The sequence below is a fragment of the Equus quagga genome, chromosome 12 (assembly GCF_021613505.1).
Source record: "Equus quagga isolate Etosha38 chromosome 12, UCLA_HA_Equagga_1.0, whole genome shotgun sequence".
NCBI lineage: Eukaryota > Metazoa > Chordata > Mammalia > Perissodactyla > Equidae > Equus > Equus quagga.
The window spans coordinates 9,564,248-9,588,218 of record NC_060278.1 but is presented as its reverse complement, the minus strand read 5'-3'; the positions used below and the strand labels follow the sequence as shown (position 1 = coordinate 9,588,218).

Sequence of the window (23,971 nt, the reverse complement as noted above, 5' to 3'; positions counted from 1 at the left end):
CATACTTCGAATGTGTATGGGTACGTGTAAATGTGTTGGGAGTGTCTGTGTGTGTTTACATAAGTCATGGTTCCTGTAGGATCTAGTCCTGGAAGTGAAGCTGTTGGGATAAAGGGATGACACATTCAAAATTTTGAAACATGCTGCTAAATAACCCTTCAAACAAGATTTATCAATTTCATTTACCAATAGGGTAGGAGAATGCCTTTTTCCTCCCATTTGCCAACATTGGTTATTTTTTTAATAAAATATTTATCATTATGACTGCACAAAATATCTCATTGTTAAGATGCATTTTCCTGATTGCCAAGCAAGGGTGAATATCCCTAGTAAAAACATAAAATGTATTAATCACGAATATTAGCTCAAATTAGGATCTGCTTTATTGAAAAATAGCATTACCTACTTTGTAATCTTGCTGAAGGCTTACCTGACAGAATCCTCATTCTCCATAACAGGAAAGCGCTGCTTATCAGCTCTTCCACTCGTTTGTTGAATTAATCCATTCTCAGCAGCAGCAGCAGCATCTATGTTTTCTGATATTTCCATTTCACTGCTTTTGTGCTTCTTCTTTTCTTCTTCAACCTTTAATGAAAGTTGGATACTAAGGATAATTGTTATTACTTTATTCATTAAAAAGAACTTTTTTGTCTTCATTAATTTTATCATTACAGGTCATTGACATTTTTGTAAATTCGGCTTCATTTCTGTTTGAGGAAATGAAGCAGAATTTTCCAAAATTTCAAAGTGCTGTCTTAATTTTGTGCTCTTATTCACAACTGCTCTTCGCTACCTAACACTTTCACCCCGTCTGACTGGCAGACAGAGAGAAAGAAGACTACATAGACACAAAATTTGCCTTCTTCTCTTTACCTTAATCTGGATTTTGCATTAAACCACCAGATTTGGAAGATGTGACATTGTGGTGCTTCAGTGACAAACAGGAAGCCTTCCTCTCTCTGCACTGAGCTAGTCCTTCCTCCACTGCCTCTTACAATTCTTTTTCATTTGGATCCTGGGGATATCCAAAAAGTGATGGTGTTCACTAAAATAAATGACTCAAAACTCACTACCAGACAAGGAGCAGAGTGAAACCGATGAATTGTTAGTGTAGAATTCTAGAAAATGAGGAATGTTCTGAAGTTTCACATTCACTAACCATAAAATCTTACAGCTGGAGGGTATAGAAGCAATTGACTACTTTAGCCCCATTCTTTACCAATAATGGGAGTAAAACCAAGAAAGAATAAATCACTTGTCCAAAGCTCCTAAAGTGCCGTTACCTACCACTTTATCAGAGCAAAAGAGATGATATAATTCTATAATGCTCAGATAAATTACCAGATAAATTCATCAAATTAATCAGATAAATTAAAAGTGTGACAGTAATTAAATGCCTTAGTTGGGGGTCGGCTTCATCTACTTTTTCTTTAATATCTCTAGATTTTTATCTATCTTTAAAACTCAATGTACCTCTTATACAAAATGCAAACAAACAAGTTAAAAAATCTATTATTGGGGGGAAAAAAACCTCAATATACCTCAGAACTCAAGTTTCTCCTTCAGAGTTAAATACTGAATTTTTTGCTGAGGGTTTACGCACCTATATGATAATATCATACACATCAAAACGTAACATACTTTATTAAGCAACATAATATAAAGGTCTGACTCAACTGAAAAATCTGAGACTGGTGATAAAAAATATGTGGGAGTGTATGTATTTATTATTAAAAATATCTCAAAGTGGTCATTTGGAATTCTAATTCCAAGGGTTTGAGTAAAGCAGATAAGATTGGACACACTAAAGCATAATAAATAGATTAGTTTAGCTGGGAATATTTTCTTATATCCTAATTTATCTTTAAGCCAATAGAATAAAAAAAGTCCTAGAGCTTGTTATATTTTTAAAGCAGTTTCCTTTATGCTTATTTTAGTTCAGAAGGTCACATGGTACTCAACTGAACTAGTTTCCCAGTTCAGAAGGAAGATGGACAAGAGAGACTCACGTTGATTAAGGAACAAAAATTGTGAGAATGTCTTCCTGAACGCCTATTATTTAGATGGCAGAAATAATCTATTTCTAGACACAATCACACCTTTAGACAACGTCATGCTATACATGAGCTTCGTTCATAGGCGGAAAGTCAGAATGGGCCCGAGAGCTGAGAAAGAGAGAAGACACAGAGCAGCAGCACATGAACCTCTACCTCTTTGTGAAGTTGCACTTTCTCTTTTTCCAAAGCCAGGAATTCTACTTGTAATATGCCTATCTCATTCTTAAACCTTTGCATATCTTGCTGTAATTCTTCATTTAGACATACTCTGGATGTTCTGTCCCTATATGGTGAAGAGCTCACATTTTCTAATTTGGGTTCCTCGCTGTTATAGTTATTAGCACTGCAATGATCTGCATATAGTGGCTTCTGGAACAATTCTTGGGTTGGTTTTATTTTCTTATCAGTATTTGTAAGAGAAGAAACATTGTGCCTTTTTATTTGAATCATGTGTTTCATCCCAGTGGAGCGGGCAAGCCACAAATCAAGAAGGCTCTGTGGATCACTACACTGAGGTGTATGGCCGACGTCTAAATTCCAATTAGTGGTATTTTGGGTCACACTTTTTGTCATTTGCACATCAAACTCTTGGTCTTCTTTCACTTCAAATGTAACTACTGGGTTCCTTACTTTTTTATTTTCTGGATCATTATAAAAACTCTCCTCATTTTTGTTAAAAACATGTTCAGTGTCTGATTTATCATTTTCACAGTCTAATGTATTTTCATTTAAATAAAGCTTTGAAGATGACTGGCAAGCGTATTCCGGGGACCCAGAGTCTGAATGAGATGGAAAGACATTTTTGAGACTGGGTTCTTTTTGTCCAGGAAATGCCTGGAATAGTACAGAGACAGACACTCCAAGTGCATCTTTTTCCTCACAATCAAGTGTATAATTTGTCAAATTAGAAGAAACTTCCTTTAAGTTTGCTCCTTCTTTTGAGTTATCATGTAGTGGCTCTTCCTCAGGATAAGCAGTAATTTTGTATTTTTCACAAATTTCACCAAATTTCTGCTTTAACTCATTTGTGACGAGTTTTAAATTATTTTTCCACTCTAATTTGCCTTGTTTGATCCACATTTCCTTATACTTTTGCACACAAGGAAGTCCTGAATATACAGGTATATCCTCTCTATCACATTCCTTATTCATTACTGGTTCTTGAGGCATTTTTGGCAGACGCAAAAGTGGAAGATTAATTTGCTTGCTTTGATTTTCAGATGTCTTTTCTGTTAGGGTGTATGTTTGTAAAATAGCTTTATCCTTAAGTAAGCAAGTAATGACAAAGAAAAATTAGAAAATAATTAAAATTTAACTGTTAAACTTATTAATCTATGTTTACTTCCAAATCATTGCACTGTAACTAAGAAGTGAAAAATAAGTTGACTTAGCCTGAAATAGGAGAAAAACATGAACCTGCAAGCCTAATTTTCTCACTGTTTGAACTAAACAATTCATTATATGTTATATCTACCAAAAACAAATTAGGAAATGATCTGTAATGCTACAAAGGCTTCCTCACTTAAAGATATTTGACCTCACCATACCTTAAACAGCGAGCCCCAACAGTGCATTTAAGGATCTTATTTTATAGATTAATACTGGGGAACAGGTAAACATTAACTTACTAGAAACCAAAATCAATTAACATCAATCAGAAAGAAAAGCAAATTCCTAAATTTTAATTCCAATTATATACTATGATGGTATCATACATCAATATAGATTATCCGCTTGTATCTAGTTCTAAGATAGTCTAATATCCACTAGTGAAAGTGGATAAAAATTTTTTTAAAAACATTTACTGATTTTCTACACTGAAATGAAATACATTAGAAAGTTATTATTTGTACCCTAATAACAAAGCTCCTATCCTGGAAGGTGTGATTCCCTTAATAGGCAGCTGTCTTAATCTTACGACTCCATTCTCTCCTAAATGTAGACTCTGAAGTCCATTCCACAGAGATAGATCACAAGGCAGAATAAATCTTTCATCTTGGCATTAGTGACTGGCAGTATCAAAGTGCAAATTTTGACCCACTGGGAATGATTACACTTTTTATAGGACTTCAACTCAGTGGCCATCATTGTTATATTGTTCATAATTTTAACTGCCTACTCATAAGATTCAATATTTGATGTTACTTTCTTCATCATCTAGGGAAGTTATACAAACAGAAGTAAACAATATTCAGGAAATTTTTTGCCTCAATTCCAGCAATAAATTTTAGCTATAAGTTCCTATAGATTCTGACTATTTTAAGTGTTGTAACTAGTTAAATTGTTATAAAATCTAATATTAAATGATCTATTAATTCTAAAAGGCTAGTTTGAAAGGTAATTTCATTTAGACTATGTTACTAAAGCATAGAAAACAAGATTAAATCAGAAATTTAAATTTATATTTTTACGTACCTGCAGGTGGTTATTTTCACTTCCGTCAAGCCTTTCTTGCTCTTCCTCTGATGTGATTTCCAAGTCTACTTCTGCTGACAAAGCTATATATATAGTTAAAATGAGCTACTTATAAAAATGGTTAGATAAAAAGTATAATCTTTCTAAAAATAGATTAAAAATAACATTTTATCAACTGAGAGTTTAAATTAAACTTAATCTTTACCTGAATATTTACTTCTTTAAGAAATAGTGTATCTAAAACTTCAAGAAACCATTTGGAAAATACTAGATGTCACCAGCTTCAAGGCACACAAACATCTCAAGGATTCATTCACGAATTCATCCACCCAATATCAATGAACACAACAATCAGAAACAAAACAAAATTTAGCAATACAGTACACACATATCGAGTCACACAATATCCTCTATCTTATAATAATACCTTTTTAACACACTAAGCTTCAACTACAACAATATTCGTGGTTTCCAACATTACTGTTACTTTTTATGCCTTTCTCAGTGTACCTCCTTCTATATATCTGAAATGTTTTCCTCTACCATTCTGACAAATGTCTTTTCATCTTTTAAGACTCAGCTTACTTTGTGAAGTCTCCTTGATTACAGCTATCTTTCTCCAGCTAAACAGGTGTCTCCTCCCTTGGCGCTACCTTAGTACTTTATAGATTTTTCTGGTGTATCTTCACTACCTGAACTGTGAATTATTTCTTTACACATATATCCTCTTTGCTCCTAGGTTGTAGGGGACAATCCCTTCAATCATCTTTGCAAAAACAGTCTTTATTTATTTTACTCAACAATTATTTGAGTTCCTGCTAAGTAGTAGGCACTGAGATTTAAAGAAGAACGTAGGTTAAAGGTGTCAGGGATGGCTTTTGTAGAGTTCATGCCTGAGCTGAGACAAACAGTGGGGTTAGCCAGATTCAAGGGGGTAGAAGGCAGGAAAGGGGGAGAGCAGGCAGGGCTGTAGCAAGACAGGAGAGAAGCACACAGTAGGGGAACTGTTGTCTAAAGTACAGAGATTGTGAGGAAGGCACCATCAGCAGTTCAGTAATGCCAGGGGAAAGGGCAGGCAGGAGAAAGGGCCAAGGATGGAGAGAGAGGCACAAGTCAGATTATGAAAGCCTTACATGTAATTTTAAGATGCCTGGACGTGAATGTGTCTTACAGAGTGGTTCAGGGTCATATTTGCGTTTGAGAGAGATCACTCTAAATGCTGTGGGAGGGATTAATTACAGAGGCACATGAATAAACGGAGGGAGACGAACTGGAAGGCAGTAAGTCAAAATAAAGATGATGCAGGCCTGAACTGAGGGAACGTTTCCAGAAATACTTAGGCTATAAAATGACCAGGACCCAGGTTAGAATAAATCTTTAGGAAATGAATAAATGCACAAATCCTGGGTCCCTGGAGAACTAGACTCTGCTCATTACTTTACAAAAGACATCAACTGAGAAGAGAAATGACCTGCGTGAACTGTCTGAAGTTGCTTGTAGTTATTCGGTAGTGTTTCTGTTTCACATCTCCCTGTGTGGAGGGAGCTTGTGTAGGTGTTTTAAAGTCCTGCTTCTTGGTTCTACCAAGCTCATAAAGAAATACGAGCAAACAAGTCACTTGCACAGGTAAACAGCTTTGGACCAATAGCTTGTAGACACTACTCTGGGAGATAATTGAAAATCTTTTGTAAATACAATGTTAAACTCCAGAGGTAAGGAAAAAAAAGAAGATAAAACTATAGGGGGGAATACTGTATGATTTATTACTACAGATCTTATCATAAGACTGATTAAGGGCACTGAATTAACTGGTACATAAAGTGGAACACGTATTAGTTAATCAACAGAATGGGTACCCTAGTAGAATTAAAATTGACTTTTCAGGTATTATTTCTAAATGAAACAGCACTCCTTAAAACCAATATTCTTTGTGAACTATTTATTCATTAAAAAAAATAATAAACAAGGTGATAGACTTTGTGGACACAGCTGAGAAGGAGGTACCATGTAGCAAATTCTCAATGATTCCCATTACTGTTAGGAAAGCCAATTCCAAAATATATAAGAGGACAGAAATACAAGAAATATTTTAATATTTGGTTTTGGAAAGTGTTTTTTTACTTATAGTGAATATAGTTCTAAACAATACTTGTGAATTCAGAGCTATAAAACAGAGCAAGAAACCACGTTACGTTTGAGAAGGTAATCTTCAGGGAAAAACTAAAGTTCTAAATATAATCCCAAAATTCTAAAGATAATCCTTCTCCCCACTCTCAAGTGTATGCTAAATATTAGTCTAAACAAAATTACTCTTTCTCTTAATTCTCTTTGTTATTTATATGTTGCTTTGGTTACAGAAGAATGCAAATATCTTGCTAAAACATCTTTTGTTTGGTTGTAGGTTACATAAACAGAGTAAACATAAAGTAAATTTTGCCAAAAACTGATTTTTGAAGTCAGAACTATGGCGAGGCCGTGCAGATGGGATCTAGGGTCGAACTCTCTATGCTTCTTTATTACCTTCTTTTCTCTCTCTGCTTTCTGGTAGCTGTGATTCACACAGGTCATGGAGTGTATAATTCCCTACTAGAAACACAGCTCCAATATTCATCTCTTCTTTACCTACTAATGCCATCTGTCCAAATTCTGTGGATGCTGTCTGATTTTTGGTCATTGACTGGGATACAAATGGATATTTATCACCAACTTTCAAATTCCCGGATCTCTGACAAGTCTGGTTATTGAGGGTCAGACTAGTAGAATCCCAATCTGAAAATAAAGTTTTCATTCATTAGAATGTAAACAGTACAAATTTGACTAACTTGTACAAATTCTTCAGAGAAGCAGTCCCATGTCCTCCTCTCTCCCCTAGAACACGCTATTCCTTATGGTATACTTTATTTTACACGTCCTATACTTGTCATTCACATAGATAAGTTCAATTAACTACTGTCTCTCATTTTTGTACCTTTTTATTTTCTAGTATTACTTTCTTTGATTCACTCAGAAGTTTCTATTACATATTCTGTTTTCCATAAGAGCTTTGTTTATTAATAATTTTAAGATTCTTCAGGGTATGAATTTTTTTGTTATTAACAAAATTTATGTCTAGTCATTATTTTACGTTTAAATATGCATGGCAGTATTGTGTATGTTCTAGAAATACGGGTTTTAAAAAAACTTTTAATGAATAGTACTACTTGAAATAAAAAACTACTTTAACTACAATGAGATATTCTTTCCTTAATGTACCAATATCTTCAGAATTCACTTTTTAAGCCTTAGATAAACATCATAAATTTATATGAGAAATGATAGCCTTGAGTGACTTCACTGTTTCCATGGAAAAAGAGGGTAAGCCTTGGCCCACACTAGATCCAGAGTGCCATCAGACAGGAAATGAACATACAACAAAAATATTTTCTTTTTTATTAACAAATATGTCAGATTAAACTATTCAAGACAAGTCAGAGAAAAAAGCAACAAACATAGAAGTGAAACGTTAAAGCGCATTTCATCAAAACAGTCCCTCTTCACATCCATGAACCCTGTACGATCATGCGTCACTTAACGACGGGGATACATTCTGAGAAACGCGTCATTAGGGGATTTCGTCATTGTGCCAACATCAGAGCACAGTACAGGGTTTAAAATGGCGGTTCTCAAGTGTCAACTGAGACTTCCTGGAGTCCCAAGATCCTTCCATTCAGGGAGTCCAAGAGGTCAAAACTATTTTTACAATAATACTCAATGTTTTTGCCATTTTCACTCTCATTCTTTTATAAGTGTACAGTGGAGTTTTCCACAGACATAACATGTGACAACATCATCTCTCTAATGGCTAATGGGTCATGGCTCTAATGGCTAACAGAATATATGATTGTGTATGCTTGTATTTTAAATTTCTCACTTTTACTTTCTAATATTGTATCAATAGATACAACTCAAACAAAAGTTCTTTGGAATTCTCAATAATTTTTAACAGGATAAAAGGATATGAAGGCCAAAAAGTTTTAGAATTACTGTTTTAAAAGACTGTGTTTACTAAATGTTAAGGTATGATTAATTACTTCCTCCATTTTTAACAATCAAAGACACCACACACACACACACAGACACACACACACACGCAAACACGGTCTGAATCAGAACATCTGGTTGGCTTAAGATCATCAATCTAACAACATTAAGATGAAATAATTAAAGTTAAAACACAACTGACATGTTAGCAAGTGAAGCTTTACTCTGGGTAAAGGTCAGAATTCAAACAAGCATTTTAAAACACTGGAAAAAATCTTAGAGTCTAATAATTAACCTCTGGGAATCCCTAATAAGTGCATGGATTCCAAAGTGGGATCTTTAGGGTATCAAAACATAAAAGAAGAAACATCTGAGCTAAAGCTTACGTTTTAAAAATCTCTTTTTCTTATGTTTATAAATATCTTTTTTTCAAAGATGGATACCAACAATGACATTGCATTATTTATGTCAAATTATTTCTATTAAATTTGCAAAAAAAAAAGAATTAGGAATAAGAAGACTGTGAGCACTTCAAATATTTTAGTGTACTTCTTGCCAGAGCTAACTTTGTAGTGCAAAATTTACCTGATCTGGATGTTTGTACATCCTTCCTTCCTCCTGCTTTCTTGGGAACAGAATCTTGCACTTCAATGGTAGGCTGAATGGGTTTTGAAACAAGATGATTAATAAATAATATACATTTCATACAATCTGTAGTTAATAACTCAAGTAAAAATATAAAAGTTATTACCTTTAAGTGAGGACATTTTTCAGGAGAATCTAAAAAGCAAAAGGGACATATAATCAATTATATGTAAACATGAAAGTCCACTATACATTCATGCAGAATTAATGTTGAGCTGAATCCTCATGCTTGGCTTTGGAAATGACTACATTAAGTTTTGGAGTTTTGCTTTTTAGGGGGAATTAGGACAGCAACAAGACAGAATACAAATCCATTATAAACACTGAAGAAAAAATAGGAATATAGGCTTACCCAAACATGCAGTTAAGATTTCAAAGTAAGATCATGTTTCAGATGACTAGAACTAAAATAGAAAAGTGCACATACACCAATGTGAACATGCTGAATGATGGGGAGAAGAGTGACCTTCAATCAGAGGAACAAATCATGACACTAAGAGGATAAATGCAAAAGCTGATGGTAGAATGCAGCAGCATATCTTCAATGAATGCATTAGAATCATTTATACCATTATACTACAAGTATGTATCATATTCTTCAATTGTTCTGTAATTTAGTGCACAGTTGTGATGACAGTTCAATTGAATGCATAATTCATTTCCCAACAGAGAAAGTTTTATGAATTGATCAGCTTGGATATACACTTGTAGAATAATAGTTAATAAAAATATTCATTTTTTTCCATACCCATGTGAGCTACTGGTATGCCTACATTTCTTTTATCCTCTAGTTTAGCCATCTTAAAGTTTCTTGATCCACTCATGCAAGAAGGTACATAAAACACATCTAAGAAATAATGCATAATAAACATTCAGTATTGAAATATGATTATCAAAAAGGAAAACAATAAGTGTAATTGCCATAGAATATTAGATGTTAATGTCCTTTTCATGTCTCTTTTGTCTTACTATGCATTTAACAGGTGATTTTCTTTGGCTATTAGAATATATCAGTATTCATGTTTTAAATCAAGATTCTGTCAAATAACTTTTTATAAAATATAGTTCTTACCTTCTACTTGTTCATTTAACATATCTTTTCCTTTTTGGTCTGCAGCTCCAGATAAATGATCAACATACTTCTGTGGAAGACTCTCAGAAATACTCTGTTAAAATTAATAACAATAATGATGTGTATAAAGATTTCCTAATCCCGTTCTAAGAAAATACCTGAATGTCCTATTTTAAAAGCAACTGGAGTTAAAAATAAGAGAAGCATGTATGTAAACCAAAACATGTACATAGAAACCTTCATACATGCTCTCTAGATCACGTCTATCTTGTATCTTCATTTGGCTCTTGACTCTGTAAACTGAGCGTGGAAGGGCAGAGTAAATATTTTCATAGACAAACACTGACTTAAATGCACATTTCAACAAGGAACTAATTTCAAAACACCTAACTCTACTCGGCATTCCCCACCAAAGCAAGAAGACATTTTTAAAAATACACATTTAAACAAATTCTTCAATAAGCATACTTGCTATAAATTTACAATATTTCTAATGACCAATGTTTTTTAGGATTAAAATAAGAAAACATGACGTGATAAGAAACTTTGGAGTATGTCATGCTGAATATAAACAGAACACTGTAGAAGCTGCTTCATTTAGCTAAACAAGGGCTTGAAACAATCTACTATTTGATAAAATTTGTATTGATAGGAAAAATGGTTGAATAAAAAAGCAAAGTAGTAAGAAAAGCTTTTCTTTAAATTATGTTTAAATAATAGAATGAAATTTTAGGCATAGTATGCAACTCTTCAAAAAAGTATTGTGAGTTTTAATAAGAGAAGAATAAGACCATTTATTTACTAACCATCTAAATGTGCCAGATGCTTACCATCTGCATTTTCTTTTCTACACACAACAACAATAATAAAAATGATATGATGACAGTTACCCCACTCCTGCTCCCTGGTCATCCACGATGGCAGAGTAAAATGAACGGATGTGATCCACTGTTCCCTCTGTCCAGAATGTCTTTCTCCTAGACCTTCACACGACTGGCTCCTTCTCAACCTCCACTTGGCAGCTTTTGTCATACTCAGAGAGATCTTTTCTGAGCATCTAGATTCCACTCCTACTCCCATCCCCATCCTAACCACAAACTCCCCCAATATTCTCTAACCTAACATTCTCCATTTTCTTTATATGAAGTACTTAGCGTGACTTATAACAGACAGTTGACAACTCGTTGTTCTGCTCCTCCCACTCCAGCCTAATCCTTCAACTTGTACATTCAGTGTCTAACTGCCCAGCACATAGTTGGTATTCAACGAGAGAAATTCACTTAAGGTCACAGCATTTAAAATCTCATTGAGGAGGCCTCAAGTACCAAAGCAACATACCTACAGGATATCTTCACTAGTAGCCTAGTGAAACTTAACATACTCCAGATTAGAAATCCACAAGCCCATTCTAACTTTCCCATTCTTTTCTTGATACTATTGTCATTTTACTGCCCTTCAGATTGAAAAAAGTGTCCTCATTCTTTAGTCAGTCACTAAATACCACTGTGTCTTACATTTCTACAGCATCCTTTACAGTTCACAAAGTGTTTTCACATTTGTTACCATATTTGTTCATTACATACACCTGAGAGGCAGGTATCACTATCATTTTTATGAATGAGGTCACTGACATTTTGAACAGGTTAAACAAGCTTTTCCAAGATCCCATAGCTAGTAAGTGACGGAACTAGGATGCGAGCATGTCTTTCGACTTCCAATATGGTGCTCATCCCACTGTGCAGCAGCTGCCTATATCTAAGAGGCCAGGCCCTTATCGCTTTCCAGAGTTGTCACCTTAGAATAGGTCATCATTACTTTACACTTATGTTACTACAAGTTTGGCTGCCATAAAGATACTCAATGCATGCTATTTAAACTATCCAAAATAGTTTTTACTTATTAAAACATCACTAAATCAAATTGCTACTGTTATAATCCCACATATTTATCGCTATTCCCCATGCTTTCCCTTCTCCTGAAATGTTCCTTGCAGGTCTACCTGACAAAGTGTAATACTTTGAAGTCCCAGGCATTATCTTTTCAAATTCCAAGCTGAAAAACCTATGATCCTAACTGTATCTCTCCCAATCTCTCCAGGAGTTTTATGTATCCATATACACCATAGAATCACACACGTGGCCATTGGTTGACCTAGAATAACTCCTTAGTTTCTATAGAAACTTACTTCAGAACCCAAAGTGATGCCCTATGACTTCTAAGCCTTAGTTTTTTGCACTATATACATTGGTTTCAGTAAGTGAATCTTGCAAATTAGCAGAATTGTACTATGCAGTAGTATTACATTAGGCATATAATTATTTTATTAATTTTGATAGGCAAATGCAGAGGTGAGGAAGTCAAGTCAAAGCCTCTCTTTTTATGTTTTAACACCATTTAATGCTTATATTTAAAAGAATAATAATAATAGAAGACAGTACCTCAGAATCCCAAGGTGATTCTACACCGTCCTCTTCTCCTAATCCTAATGCTGACATCAGATCTATGAAATATAGTCACAGATACATTAATGAGAAGATTTATTACAATGAATTTTAAATATATATACAAGTCTATGTCCATTCATGAACAGTTCAATAAAATAAAAGCAATAGCAGAAAACAATTTCAGAGGGTTGAAGCATTTTCAGCAAGAAAAAGTTGGTAGTAGTTGGGATATTTATGAAGAAAGATAGCAAAAAAAATACTTAAAAGAAATAGATATCAAATTTGGATCTACACGCTTCACATTTTTTTATTCTAGCATTTAAGCATAAAAAAATTCACATATATTCACTAACTTACCACTTCTATTATCTTTGTGTGCTCCCTCAACAGAAATCAAATTGTCATTATTTGTTTGCTCTTGTGGAGTACTTCGAATAATATCAATACCATTTTCTTTTTTCCCAATTGCTGACTTTGTTGTTTCTTCCTATAAAAGCAAAACAAAACAAAATCCAACTTCAGAAAACATCACAGTCGTTCACTTGCTCACTTGGTCAGTCAGTAAGACAACCAACATTTACTGGATCTATCAAATCAGAGGCATTATCCTGGGAGAAGCTGGAAATATAAGTAAAAGAGATTCTAATAGAGTAGAGCTACATGAAAACACAAGGAACAGAGAAGCAGCAGCCACTAGTTCTAGAACCAACAAGAATCAAGTACAGTAGCACAGGGGAGAGAAAAGTCAGGTGCTATCTGGGAAGCTCAGGAGAGGCTGCAGACATAGGGCTGGATCTCGAAAGACAGATACAGCACAGTGGGAGTGTGTGAAGGGTATTCTAGAAAGGGGAGCGTGAGCAGAAGGTATGAAACAACATAATACGTGAGGGGAATACAGTAATGTGGTAAAACTAGAACCACTTATTGAGAATAGGATGGAGATAAAACTGGAGAATCAGAACCAAACACAAAGGCAAGTATCGTGTGAGCAGGTGAACTTTATCCTTCACGCAAACGGGGACCCACCACATGAGCACAGGAGTTACATCATCACAAATATATTTTAGAAAGGTCACTCTGGCAGCAATGTAAAGAGGAACATAAGGGGAGCAAAACTAGAAAAGAGTATTTCAAGATTAGAGGTGAGAAAGTTAGTTATAGCAATAAATTTTAATTTTGGGAATATTATAGTAATAAGCATTTTTAAGTTGAATGAAAATATTTAATATTTAACAGTAAAACATCAATACAAGACTCCTTTTTTTTGTGTGAGGAAGATTGGCCCTGAGCTAACATCTGTTGCCAATCTTCCTCTTTTTGCTTGACCAAGACACTTGCTGAGCTAACATCTAGGCCAATCTTCCTCTTTTTATATGCGGGACACTGTCACAGCATGGCTTGATGAGTGGTGCATAGGTCCATGCTCAGAATCCAAACATGCAAATCCTGGGCCACCAAAGTGGAGTGCACAAACTTAACTGCTACCCCACTGGGCTGGCCCCCACAAGACTCCTTTTTAAAACTTAATTTTAAAAAGACAAGTTTTAAGTTGTAGAAGAGAAATACTTATGTGATTACAGAATTATGATGTATTTTTAAGTACTAATATGATGTAAGAAAGAAATATAAAACTCTATTTTAAAATTCACATGGTTTTCCCATTCCCCTGTGAACTGCATACTAATAGCTCTAATTTCCTATCTACACCATATAGGATGGTAATTAAAGATCAGAGAAAGGATCTAGTATTTTAAAATTAGTAAAACTAAGCTTATCTAAGTTGAAGATGTCAAAGTCTTCAAATACAGCTCTGATGAACAGGCAGGACCCAATATTCCTGGGGAAGAAATGGACTAGTAGAAACAAGTAGTTTCTACTAGGAAAAAAATCCTAAATTGCGATTTCATTCATTTAATATATACGTATATGTCCATTACATGCAGATTAATACTAGGAAAAGATAAATCAGAATAAATATATCAGAAAAATAATTTTTTTTTCTTTAAGAGTACTACAGCTTACAATTTAATGGACAGATTAAGAACCTCATTTTCATAAGCAGAAATTTTAATTTTAATAAAACATTAAACAAAATGCTTATTTCCTCTCTCTTTACTCTCAAAAAGATCTAAAACACCTACCAAGATGATACCAAAGAGTAAGATTAGTTAAGTAAGTTAAGTACATACCAAACAGTAAGTTAGAAACCATAAGAAACAGAAGGGCCAAAAATTCACAATTCATAATAAACTTGGTAAGGCCTAAAACAATTTCTTTGCATTATCAATGGACAAAGATTTTGCTTGATTAAACATAAGATATCACTTTATTAAACTTAGAAGTGAGAATTAAAGAAAAAAAATAAATTCAAATTAAAACTTTGATGACCAAAAAAAGGATAAAGATTAAATTTTCTTTCACTTCTTCATAAAAATTAGCTAGAAATCATTCAAAAGAGTCTGAGTACTTTTTCATTACCAGGTTTTCTTTTCTTAATTTGCATTTAAAATAATTTCTATCATATTTTATAATACAGAGGAATTCCTTCTCTCAATTAACTCTACTATTTCTGTTGTGTTTTATAATAATCTGTCTCATCTTGACTCTCTTATTCAATCTTTATATTCATCTTGCCCTTCTGAAATAGATTCTTCCCCTTTCTCCCCCACCCATCTTCATATTCATCCAGCTGTTCTTTCTAGTTGCTTTTTAATCCTTTTCTTCCAAAACGGCATACCTAGGAACTGTTTATTCCCACCAACCTTTATAAATCTCAATCCTGTACTTACATCCCTCTTGTTATTATACCTGTTTTCTATCATGATCTTGAGGACTTCCATTTCTTTCTTAAGATCATTTTCATCATTATAAGGATCAGGGGGATGGTATGTGAAAAAACATGGGGAAAAAAGTTTTTTTAAAAAAACAACAAAACAAAAGAACTTACCTTTGTAAGATCAAGGTCTGCAAAAGACCTCACAGTAGGTTTTAGAAGAGGTTCAGGTGACGGAAAGGCAGGAGGAGAAAAGCCCTGGACTTTGATTGATGGTTTGGGAAGAGTTTCAACCACATCTTCATTTTCACTATCAGAATTATCGTCCTCAAATAGCATTGTATTTTCCGGTCTCACAGTACCACGTTCTGCTTCTACTACAGCAAAAACAATGTAAAGAGTACATGAAAATATCTGTAATTTCAAATCAATGAATACACAAAAATGAACAGTCTTCAAATAGCTTACTGTTTTTCTTGGATTGCTGAAAAGCAGTCATTAGCTTTGTTAAGCTTGGTTTTGGGACATTCTAGAAAAAAAATAACAACTTTAAGAACAACAAGTATCAAATTGGATAAAACAATTATAATATTGCCCATCACTATATGATCTAACACAAAGAGCACAGGCTTTGGAGTCATTCAGATGCAGGTTCAAATCTCAGTCCAGCCATTTACTAACCTACATCTTCTCACAGGGTGAAGATTACGAGAGATGACATAGGAAGCCCTAATATGTTACTTCCTTTACCCATAATTGATTATTATACAAATACTATAATGTCCATGACATTATTTTCTTTACTAAAATAACCTAAAACAAAAATTTATCCTGAGGTAGGTTAAATTATTATTGAAAATATTAACATTAAGAAACTTAAACTATTTGCTATATTTTGAAATGTGTTTGCACCAATATTTGCATGAATTATCTCTTTTGGGGGGAAATATGATAGTTTAGTTTTTAGTAGTATCTTGTTTAGATGGGTTGGAATCACACACAGTATAACTTGTTTCTATTCTGTTTGTCAAAAAGTTAAAGACAAATGATTGTTTAATCTAGCACCTTCTAAGAAAGAGGAAAAGAAAGAAAAAAGAATAAACCTGTGGGGCAATGATTCACGAATGAAAGCCACACACATACTAAATAGAAAGCCATATATGTCGACAAAGGTGACAGAGAGAGAAACACTGAAAGAACAGACAGTGAAGAAATGTTTTCCACAAGGAAAAAATTAGCCAAGGGTAAATCATAAAAATAAATGGTGGAGGAGAAGAAAGGAAAAAAATGAGTCATGATCAGTCAATCAAGTACGAGCTTAAGACAAGGAAAACGTTAAGTAAAATAAGGTATGTGAAGAAACATACATATGTATTTCAGTATATGTAACTATATATATATCAGTAATATGTCAGTATTATTAGGACTGTACTAGGATCTGTCCATAGGACAGCCCTAATAATACTGATTTATATTACTCTATAATTACTTGTTTATAAATACTACTGCAATAAAGAGTTTAATTTTGTCACTACAAAATAAGTCATTCAATTAGTTGAACATGGTCATCTTCACTACCTGAAAACTGTAAATTATTACTAGACAGAAAGAAAAATAGAGACAGAAATGTTCCTAACACATCTTTCCACCTGAAGAAAGACTTGGTAATCAGAATTCTAAGGAGAAACATAGCTTGAAAAGATAGACAGTTAGCCCTCTGTATCCACATGTTCCAAATCCAGAGATTCAACCAACCTCGGATCATGTACAGTACTATGTTTATGATCCATGGTAGGTTGAATCTTGGATGCAGACTACCGGATACGACTAAGGGACTTGAGCATCCATGGATTTTGATATCCGCAGGGGTCCTGGAATCAATCCCACGAGATATCAAAAGATATTACAATGCTTCATACATGCAAGACCTACTCTAGGTGCTCCAGGATATGCACAATTATGCTTCCTAACCCCCAGCAGCTGACAGTGATGCAAGGGCTTTACAATGAATATTTAAATAACTATAATACAAAACACCTGAAATTTTAGAATGTGACAGAAGGACTTCGAGTAGGTATTTTTAAAAACTATAATAAAAAATTCCTGAAGTTTGAAGTGTTACCATATAGTTATTAAGAGTCTCTGTTTCCCGAATTGGTTGTTTTAGGCAAAACATGTATTTTCAATCAGATGAAGAGTTTTAAATATACTACTCTTAATGGAATGATTTAGAAAACACAGTGTAATCCCTCTATAATATACATTTTGAGAAAGAATTTAACTTGCTAGATTTCTACAATTTTTAATATTATTTCAGTCCAAATGCAGAACCAAGGATAGAAACAGAGAAAAAACCTCTTTCCTAACAACTACATGATACCAAAATAAAAAGTGTCCAAGAAGAAAAAGCTATACGATACATACTATATAGTTTTGGAACTGAAAGGCATCAGGGAAATTCCCTGATTATTAGAATACGTAATTGGACCCATTAAAGATTTCATTTAGGCCTGAGTATTATAAACGTCCTGTTAGTATGATTTAAAAGTCACAGTAAAAATCCTTATCCCTGACCACATTTCCTATTTCCTCCATTGTGGGAAAGCTTCTCCCAATATAATCTTCCTGTCTCTAGATATGTTCCAGCTCATTCTCTTCTTCAGCCGCCTTCAGTATTTATCAGAGTAAAAAAAACAGACAACTAGTCCTATTTCTATCAAACGGTTTGCTCTGACCAACTTTCCATAACAAACAAAAAACGATGATAGGTGGACCCTGCTAATCTTTAAGAGTAAATACCACACAAAACTCAATTCTGAGCAGGAAAATTAATTTCATGAGACAGTACTTTACCTTGGTATCAAAGTCTAAGTCTTCATCATCCGATGTAGGCCATGAATCATCAATGCCAGCTTTGTCGGAAAGCCTTTAGAGCAAGAATATACAACAAAAACAGGTGAGTTCACTGCTGTAAAAATACAAGAACAACAAAAACTCAAGTGAAAGGTTGGCTATCTATATATTAAATGAGGTTTCTTGATATAACTAAAATGTGCCTTCTGCTTTAAAAAAACTTTCAATTATCTATTTCTGCCTCCACATCTGCCCACCTATGAAACACCCAATGAAGACCACTCTAAGTTCCCATAACAAAGAGTGACAGCCAATACACAGGCAGAGCTTGAGAATAATTGGTTTTCACCAAAAGTCCTGCAGGCTGAATTGAAAATCTAATTAATGGCTGACATATTTTGCTACCTGAACTGGAACAAACCTGATGACCTAAACAAGGCAGAATGGTACACTGTCCCTTCTCCACTACCTGTCCCTGGTTCAAAGACTAATCTATGTCAGTCAAAAATGCCAGTCTTGGTTCTTCAGGATGGAAAGCACTTATTAAGGTGACCCCATTCCTTACTTTTGCCCTAAAACAGTTCAGGGCATTCCCTGAAATGTTTGAGTTAAATGTACAAAAGTCAAAGAACAAATTTACACGTTGTTAGTTGGAATACTATTCCCACAGAGATTAAAACATTAAAAATTATAAAGTCCAAATATTTTTGCCATATGGGTCCTCCTCATGTCGGTCCACATAAACCAGCAAGCCCTTAGACACCTTCATAGGCCCCCAGAAACCACGGAGGGAGACTGCTATAAAAGCAGAGTTCCGGTAGTGGTGCCTCTATGGCCCTTGTGCTGTCTAAATAGCTTCCTTCTTATGGATTCCCACTCTCAGCTTGCTCCTCTGCAGGGCTCCCTGACAGTCTCCAACCTTCAAATCTTCAGACTCCTGAAACAAGTGACCAAGAGTAGGAGCTGTCTATTTCCCTGCTCCTGGAAAACAAGCTAAATGGAGTCAGTTGTCCACTCCCAACATAGGCATGTCGCCAACTACCCAACTGAAGCCCCATGACTGATTCGACAGCCAGTCCTACCCCTGCCCAACCCTACATGAACATGGAAAGGACAACAGTGAACTGGGAAAAGAAGTGGAGAGGAGAAGACACCTGCCTTGGGCCATAGACTTATGTAGCGCAGCAATCTCCAGTCCCCTAGGACTTGAGGGGATCAAAGCCACCTTCTGGAAGTTGGGGTGGAGGTAGCTGATACCACATTCTTATTTGCTATAAAAAGAATCTTCCCAGTGGCTCAAATTATTTCAATACGTTTTGATAGAAACTTTGAAGTTTGCCAGTTCCTCCAATTAAACAAACAATCAAAAAAGCAACCTGTCCAGGACTCCCTTGAACCCTCTATTTTAACCACGCCTTTCTAGACAACTCCCAACATCCTGTGTCCTTCATTCCTGTAATTTCTCTTTATCTAACTTGTCATAAACCCCAATATTCTCATCTCTTTTCTCCTGTCTGATCTCTGATCTTTTTTCTAAAACCCTTATTCCTAGCCTAACCCAGTGTTCCTCTTAAAACTTGGCTCCCCGTGCTAACGTCATTCTTACCTCCTTCCACTGCAATCACCAGAACCACTCCCCATGTTCCTACTATTAAAACACTCACCTACAGTATGATAAAGAAGGAAGAGTACTGGGTTTAGAAACCTGAATTTAAGTCTCATTTCTCCCACTTACTTTATTCAAATAAGTCACTTTAATCTCTTTGAGTTTCAAATTCTCCACGTGAACAACCACTTGGCCAGGATATTAAATATAGGATGAAGTACTAGAGGGTGTTTTGATTAATTAATCTCTAAGATTCCTTAAAGTCCTGAAATTCTATGTGCTTTTGATTCTGTCTATAGAAAAATGGAGAATACTTAACTGGCAGAAGTGGAAAAAATAATAGAACAAGAAAAACAGCAAAAAAAGCAGAGAAGAAAGTAAAAAATCAAGAGAAGATTATGGAAAAGTCATAGAAGAAGAAAAAAAGACTCTAGGAAAAAAGAAAAACTTCACAAAACTAGGCAAGGGTATTAGCCTCAAGGGAAAACCAGACCGGAAAGCAGTAAGTAGAGAAATCATTTAGAAATATTCTCTAAATAGATGCTGAATTTAATGAACGTAATATGGTCTATATGTAGATATTCTTCCCTTACAGAAAAATAATTCATCTCAAGAAGAGTAGATCTCATTATACCTAAGACTTGCCTGATTAGGTCTTGCTTATGTGAAACCTATGGTGCTGTGGCCATAGCTTACCTCTCATGGTGAAAACAAGGTACTAGTCACTACTTCAAATACATTAGGACAAATACTTGGACAAACCGAGTTTCTTAGGGAAGGTCTAGATCAGAGTTAATGTTAACACGTAACGAAATCTGACTTTCTGAGTTGATCTGATTGGGATCTATCTCTTGATCCCAGTGCTGCACAGGTACCTGCCAAGCTACGCTGAGGGACAAGAGGATGGACTGCAGAGCCAGGCAGGCTAACGGGTCAGTCACTTGTTAACTATGGAATCACGGGCTGATTATTCAACCTCCCTGAACCACAGGTGCCTAATTAATAAAAAGTAGACTAAAACAGCACAGCTACATTGCAAAGCTATTGTGAAGACTCCATGAGATAACCAATGTCAAGCAAAGATATAGTGTCTAGCCCAGAGTAAAAGACTCAATAAATGCTAGTTGCTTTTCTCTGTATTCCCCTAGTTAACAAATAATTTTTAAAAATCCATAAAATCCTACCTGCTTAAAGAGTATTCTTCAGAACTCTCATCCACTATTCAAGAAAAAAGTAAAACACATTTTAAATCAACAAGAGAAAAATACAGAATCGTAAAAGTATAAGACTGATGCTTTGTTAGAAAGCATTCCTTTGGGACCGCACCTGGAGACTACACTAGAGTGAATATTAATTACACCATTGGTAGGCAATCAATGCATTAGGAACTCTTACTTCCCCTCCTTTATATATATCAAATTCAAGAAAAGAAGAATCAGATTTATCAAAATTTGATACTGCAAGTAAACTGCTATTTACAATGACCATAATCCTAACTAAACCCTACTGGACTCTCAGAAAATTGTTTTAGGGAATCATTATCACAAATTGACAATGTCAAACTTAAACAGCATGATTTTTCTGGACTTCCGGCACTAGGAGCAGTTAGAAGGGAGTAAACTTATTTTGCTGTGACACAACACAATCTCTCTAGCTATTTGGTTGAGACTATCCAGTTTAGGATGAAACATCCTGTCACAAGCAAGCTCAGTCTACAGGCTCTGTACTTTGCAGCATGGCAAAACACAGGAAACATTCTCTCTGCCCTTTACTTCCAGTTGCAAGATAAGTATGAAGGACTTTGTGATTCCAGTTTTATAAAGTATAACCTCTTGAGATTGTCTCCTTCCATTGCTAGGGAGTCTATCCAGACCTACCTCTTAGAGCAGGATGGTCCAAACAGTTAATGGTATGTTAATGTCATTTTTCTCAATCGTCCCCATAATGTGGCAAATGTCTATAAATACCATGCTTTTTCAGCTTGAAAGGCACATGTCACCAGATCCCATGCTGATGATCAACAACAAAAAACCCAACAAAGGACAAAGAACATCTTGAATGACTACATTCAATTATCTTGGAATTTTAATTTTTTAAACATTCAAAAAGATAGCCACTGTGTGATTTCAACTATACAACATTCAGGAAAAGGCAAAACTATGCAGACAGTAAAAACATCAATGACTGTCAAGGGTTAAGGAGAAGGGAGGGACGAAGAGGCAGAGCACAGAGGATTTTTAGGACAGTGACATTATTCTGTATAATACTACAATGGTGGATACATGTCACCATACATTTGTCAAAACCCATAAAATGTACAACACCAAGACTGAACCCTAATGTAAACTATGGACTTTGGGTGACAATGATGAGTCAACGTAGGTTCATCAGTTGTAATAAATGTACCACTGTGGTGCAGGATGTTGACAATGGGGGATGCTGTGCGTGTATGGGAACATGGGTATATAGGAACTCTCTGTACTTTCCACTCAGTTTTGCTGTGAACTTAAAACTACTCTAAAAATAAGGCTTACTAATTTAAAAGGGAAAAAGGTATCACTGAACCTGCTATTCTCATATATTAATATATAAATGCTATTTTCAAGACACAGTCACCTTGAAAATCAAGATAAAGATCAAAGTAACAGAATACGGGTATTATTCCCCCAACTGAAGTATGAAACACATAAAGCAAATCATTTTAATTGTCTACTCAGGTAAGAAAATAATTGATGAATATGACTGAATATCTTGTTGTATAATTATCAATAGAGGTTTAGCACAATATGAAGCAAAACTGGATCATCCATATAATTAAGACAATTTTATTCTAATTTTAAATCAGAAATTATTATGCTTATTTTATCTAAGAATTATACTAAAAGATTAATCAGATAAAAAGGACAGATTATAATTACCTAATATTGCCACAGTAATTTATGTACAAATATCTGTTAAATATTCACCAAGTCAAAAAAGTAACCAGCACTGCAATTTAATATGGATGATGCAACCGAAACCAGTACCATGTTATATCACCATATTACTTGGTATTAAAATAAAATTTTAAGACACACCAAAAACTAAATCAAGGCTATAACTGCTGTGCAGAAAAGATTTCATTAGGAAGACTGAGACTGCTGTCCTTACAAAGTCCATCTTGAATGGCTGGCCCCTGGTTGGTGTCTGGGAACCTGGATTTGGGGAGTGTTCCCACCATTCCCTAACTGGTAAGAGTGGTACATTGTGCCTAAACTGTTCGTACAAACAATGCTGTTTATGCTGAACAGCTGCCGTCCTTTGGGAAATCTGGAATTCTGGTACATGCTAGGGAGAGGATGCCTAGGTGACTAGCATGCAATAAAAACCTCGAGTACTGAGTCTCTAATGAGACTTTGGTCCCACAGACAACAGTTCCTGTGTGTTGTCACATCTGATGCTGGAGGCATTCAGCACATCCTGGTAACTCCAGAGGGAGAGGACTCCTAGAAGCTTGTGCCTGGTTTCCTCCAGACTCTGCTCCATATATCTTTTCTTTTTACTGATTTTGCTTTCACTGTAATAAATCACAGGCATGAGTACAACTGGATGCTGAGTCCTGTGAGTTATTCTAGTGAATAATCAAAGCTGGGCGTGGTTTGGGGAACCTCTGACACAACTGCATTATGTGAAATTTTTATTATTTGGGTTAATGTGTTATACACGATTACAGTCAGAAGGTTATTTCACAGAATATCTTTCCTTCAATCTGTTTTTCTTGATATTTGCCTTGGAGATTCCTGTATTTCTATATCCATTTAAATAAAGGCATAAAAGGGATAAATGAAATGATGTCAGAAAATAACGTCAAACAAGCAACAACCCTATTTTAATCTGAATAGAAAACACAGAATCCTGATGACTGACAATATACTCTATAGTATGAAAGTTCCTATAAAGAAAATGAAAAGATCAAACAATTTTCTCCAACTAAGCAAGGTTTAACTTCTTTTTATAATAGTTATGAATCAAGCAGGTACCTGGAATAATTATAGAAAAATATACACCTATCATATATAGTATAATAAGACACTACTGATTGTAGAT

General features: G+C 34.9%; 1 protein-coding gene across 11 annotated transcripts in view; it reads right to left on the bottom strand.

Annotated features, from left to right (window-relative positions):
• Nucleotides 1-23,971, bottom strand: part of ANKRD26 (ankyrin repeat domain containing 26) — an 87,799-nt gene that overhangs the window by 45,914 nt on the left and 17,914 nt on the right. For 7 of the 11 annotated variants that reach the window (XM_046679357.1, XM_046679355.1, XM_046679356.1 and 4 more), the window contains 13 exons: nucleotides 21,070-21,103; nucleotides 18,280-18,352; nucleotides 15,895-15,955; nucleotides 15,601-15,803; nucleotides 13,011-13,140; nucleotides 12,648-12,709; nucleotides 10,210-10,303; nucleotides 9,886-9,984; nucleotides 9,244-9,272; nucleotides 9,078-9,150; nucleotides 7,095-7,241; nucleotides 4,473-4,555; nucleotides 431-585 (listed from right to left, as the gene is read on the bottom strand). In XM_046679357.1, the coding sequence (XP_046535313.1) occupies nucleotides 431-585; nucleotides 4,473-4,555; nucleotides 7,095-7,241; nucleotides 9,078-9,150; nucleotides 9,244-9,272; nucleotides 9,886-9,984; nucleotides 10,210-10,303; nucleotides 12,648-12,709; nucleotides 13,011-13,140; nucleotides 15,601-15,803; nucleotides 15,895-15,955; nucleotides 18,280-18,352; nucleotides 21,070-21,103 (1,243 nt within the window). The remainder of the gene's footprint in view (nucleotides 1-430; nucleotides 586-4,472; nucleotides 4,556-7,094; nucleotides 7,242-9,077; nucleotides 9,151-9,243; nucleotides 9,273-9,885; nucleotides 9,985-10,209; nucleotides 10,304-12,647; nucleotides 12,710-13,010; nucleotides 13,141-15,600; nucleotides 15,804-15,894; nucleotides 15,956-18,279; nucleotides 18,353-21,069; nucleotides 21,104-23,971) is intronic. The other 4 variants (XM_046679358.1, XM_046679365.1, XM_046679360.1 and 1 more) reach the window with 3 other exon arrangements.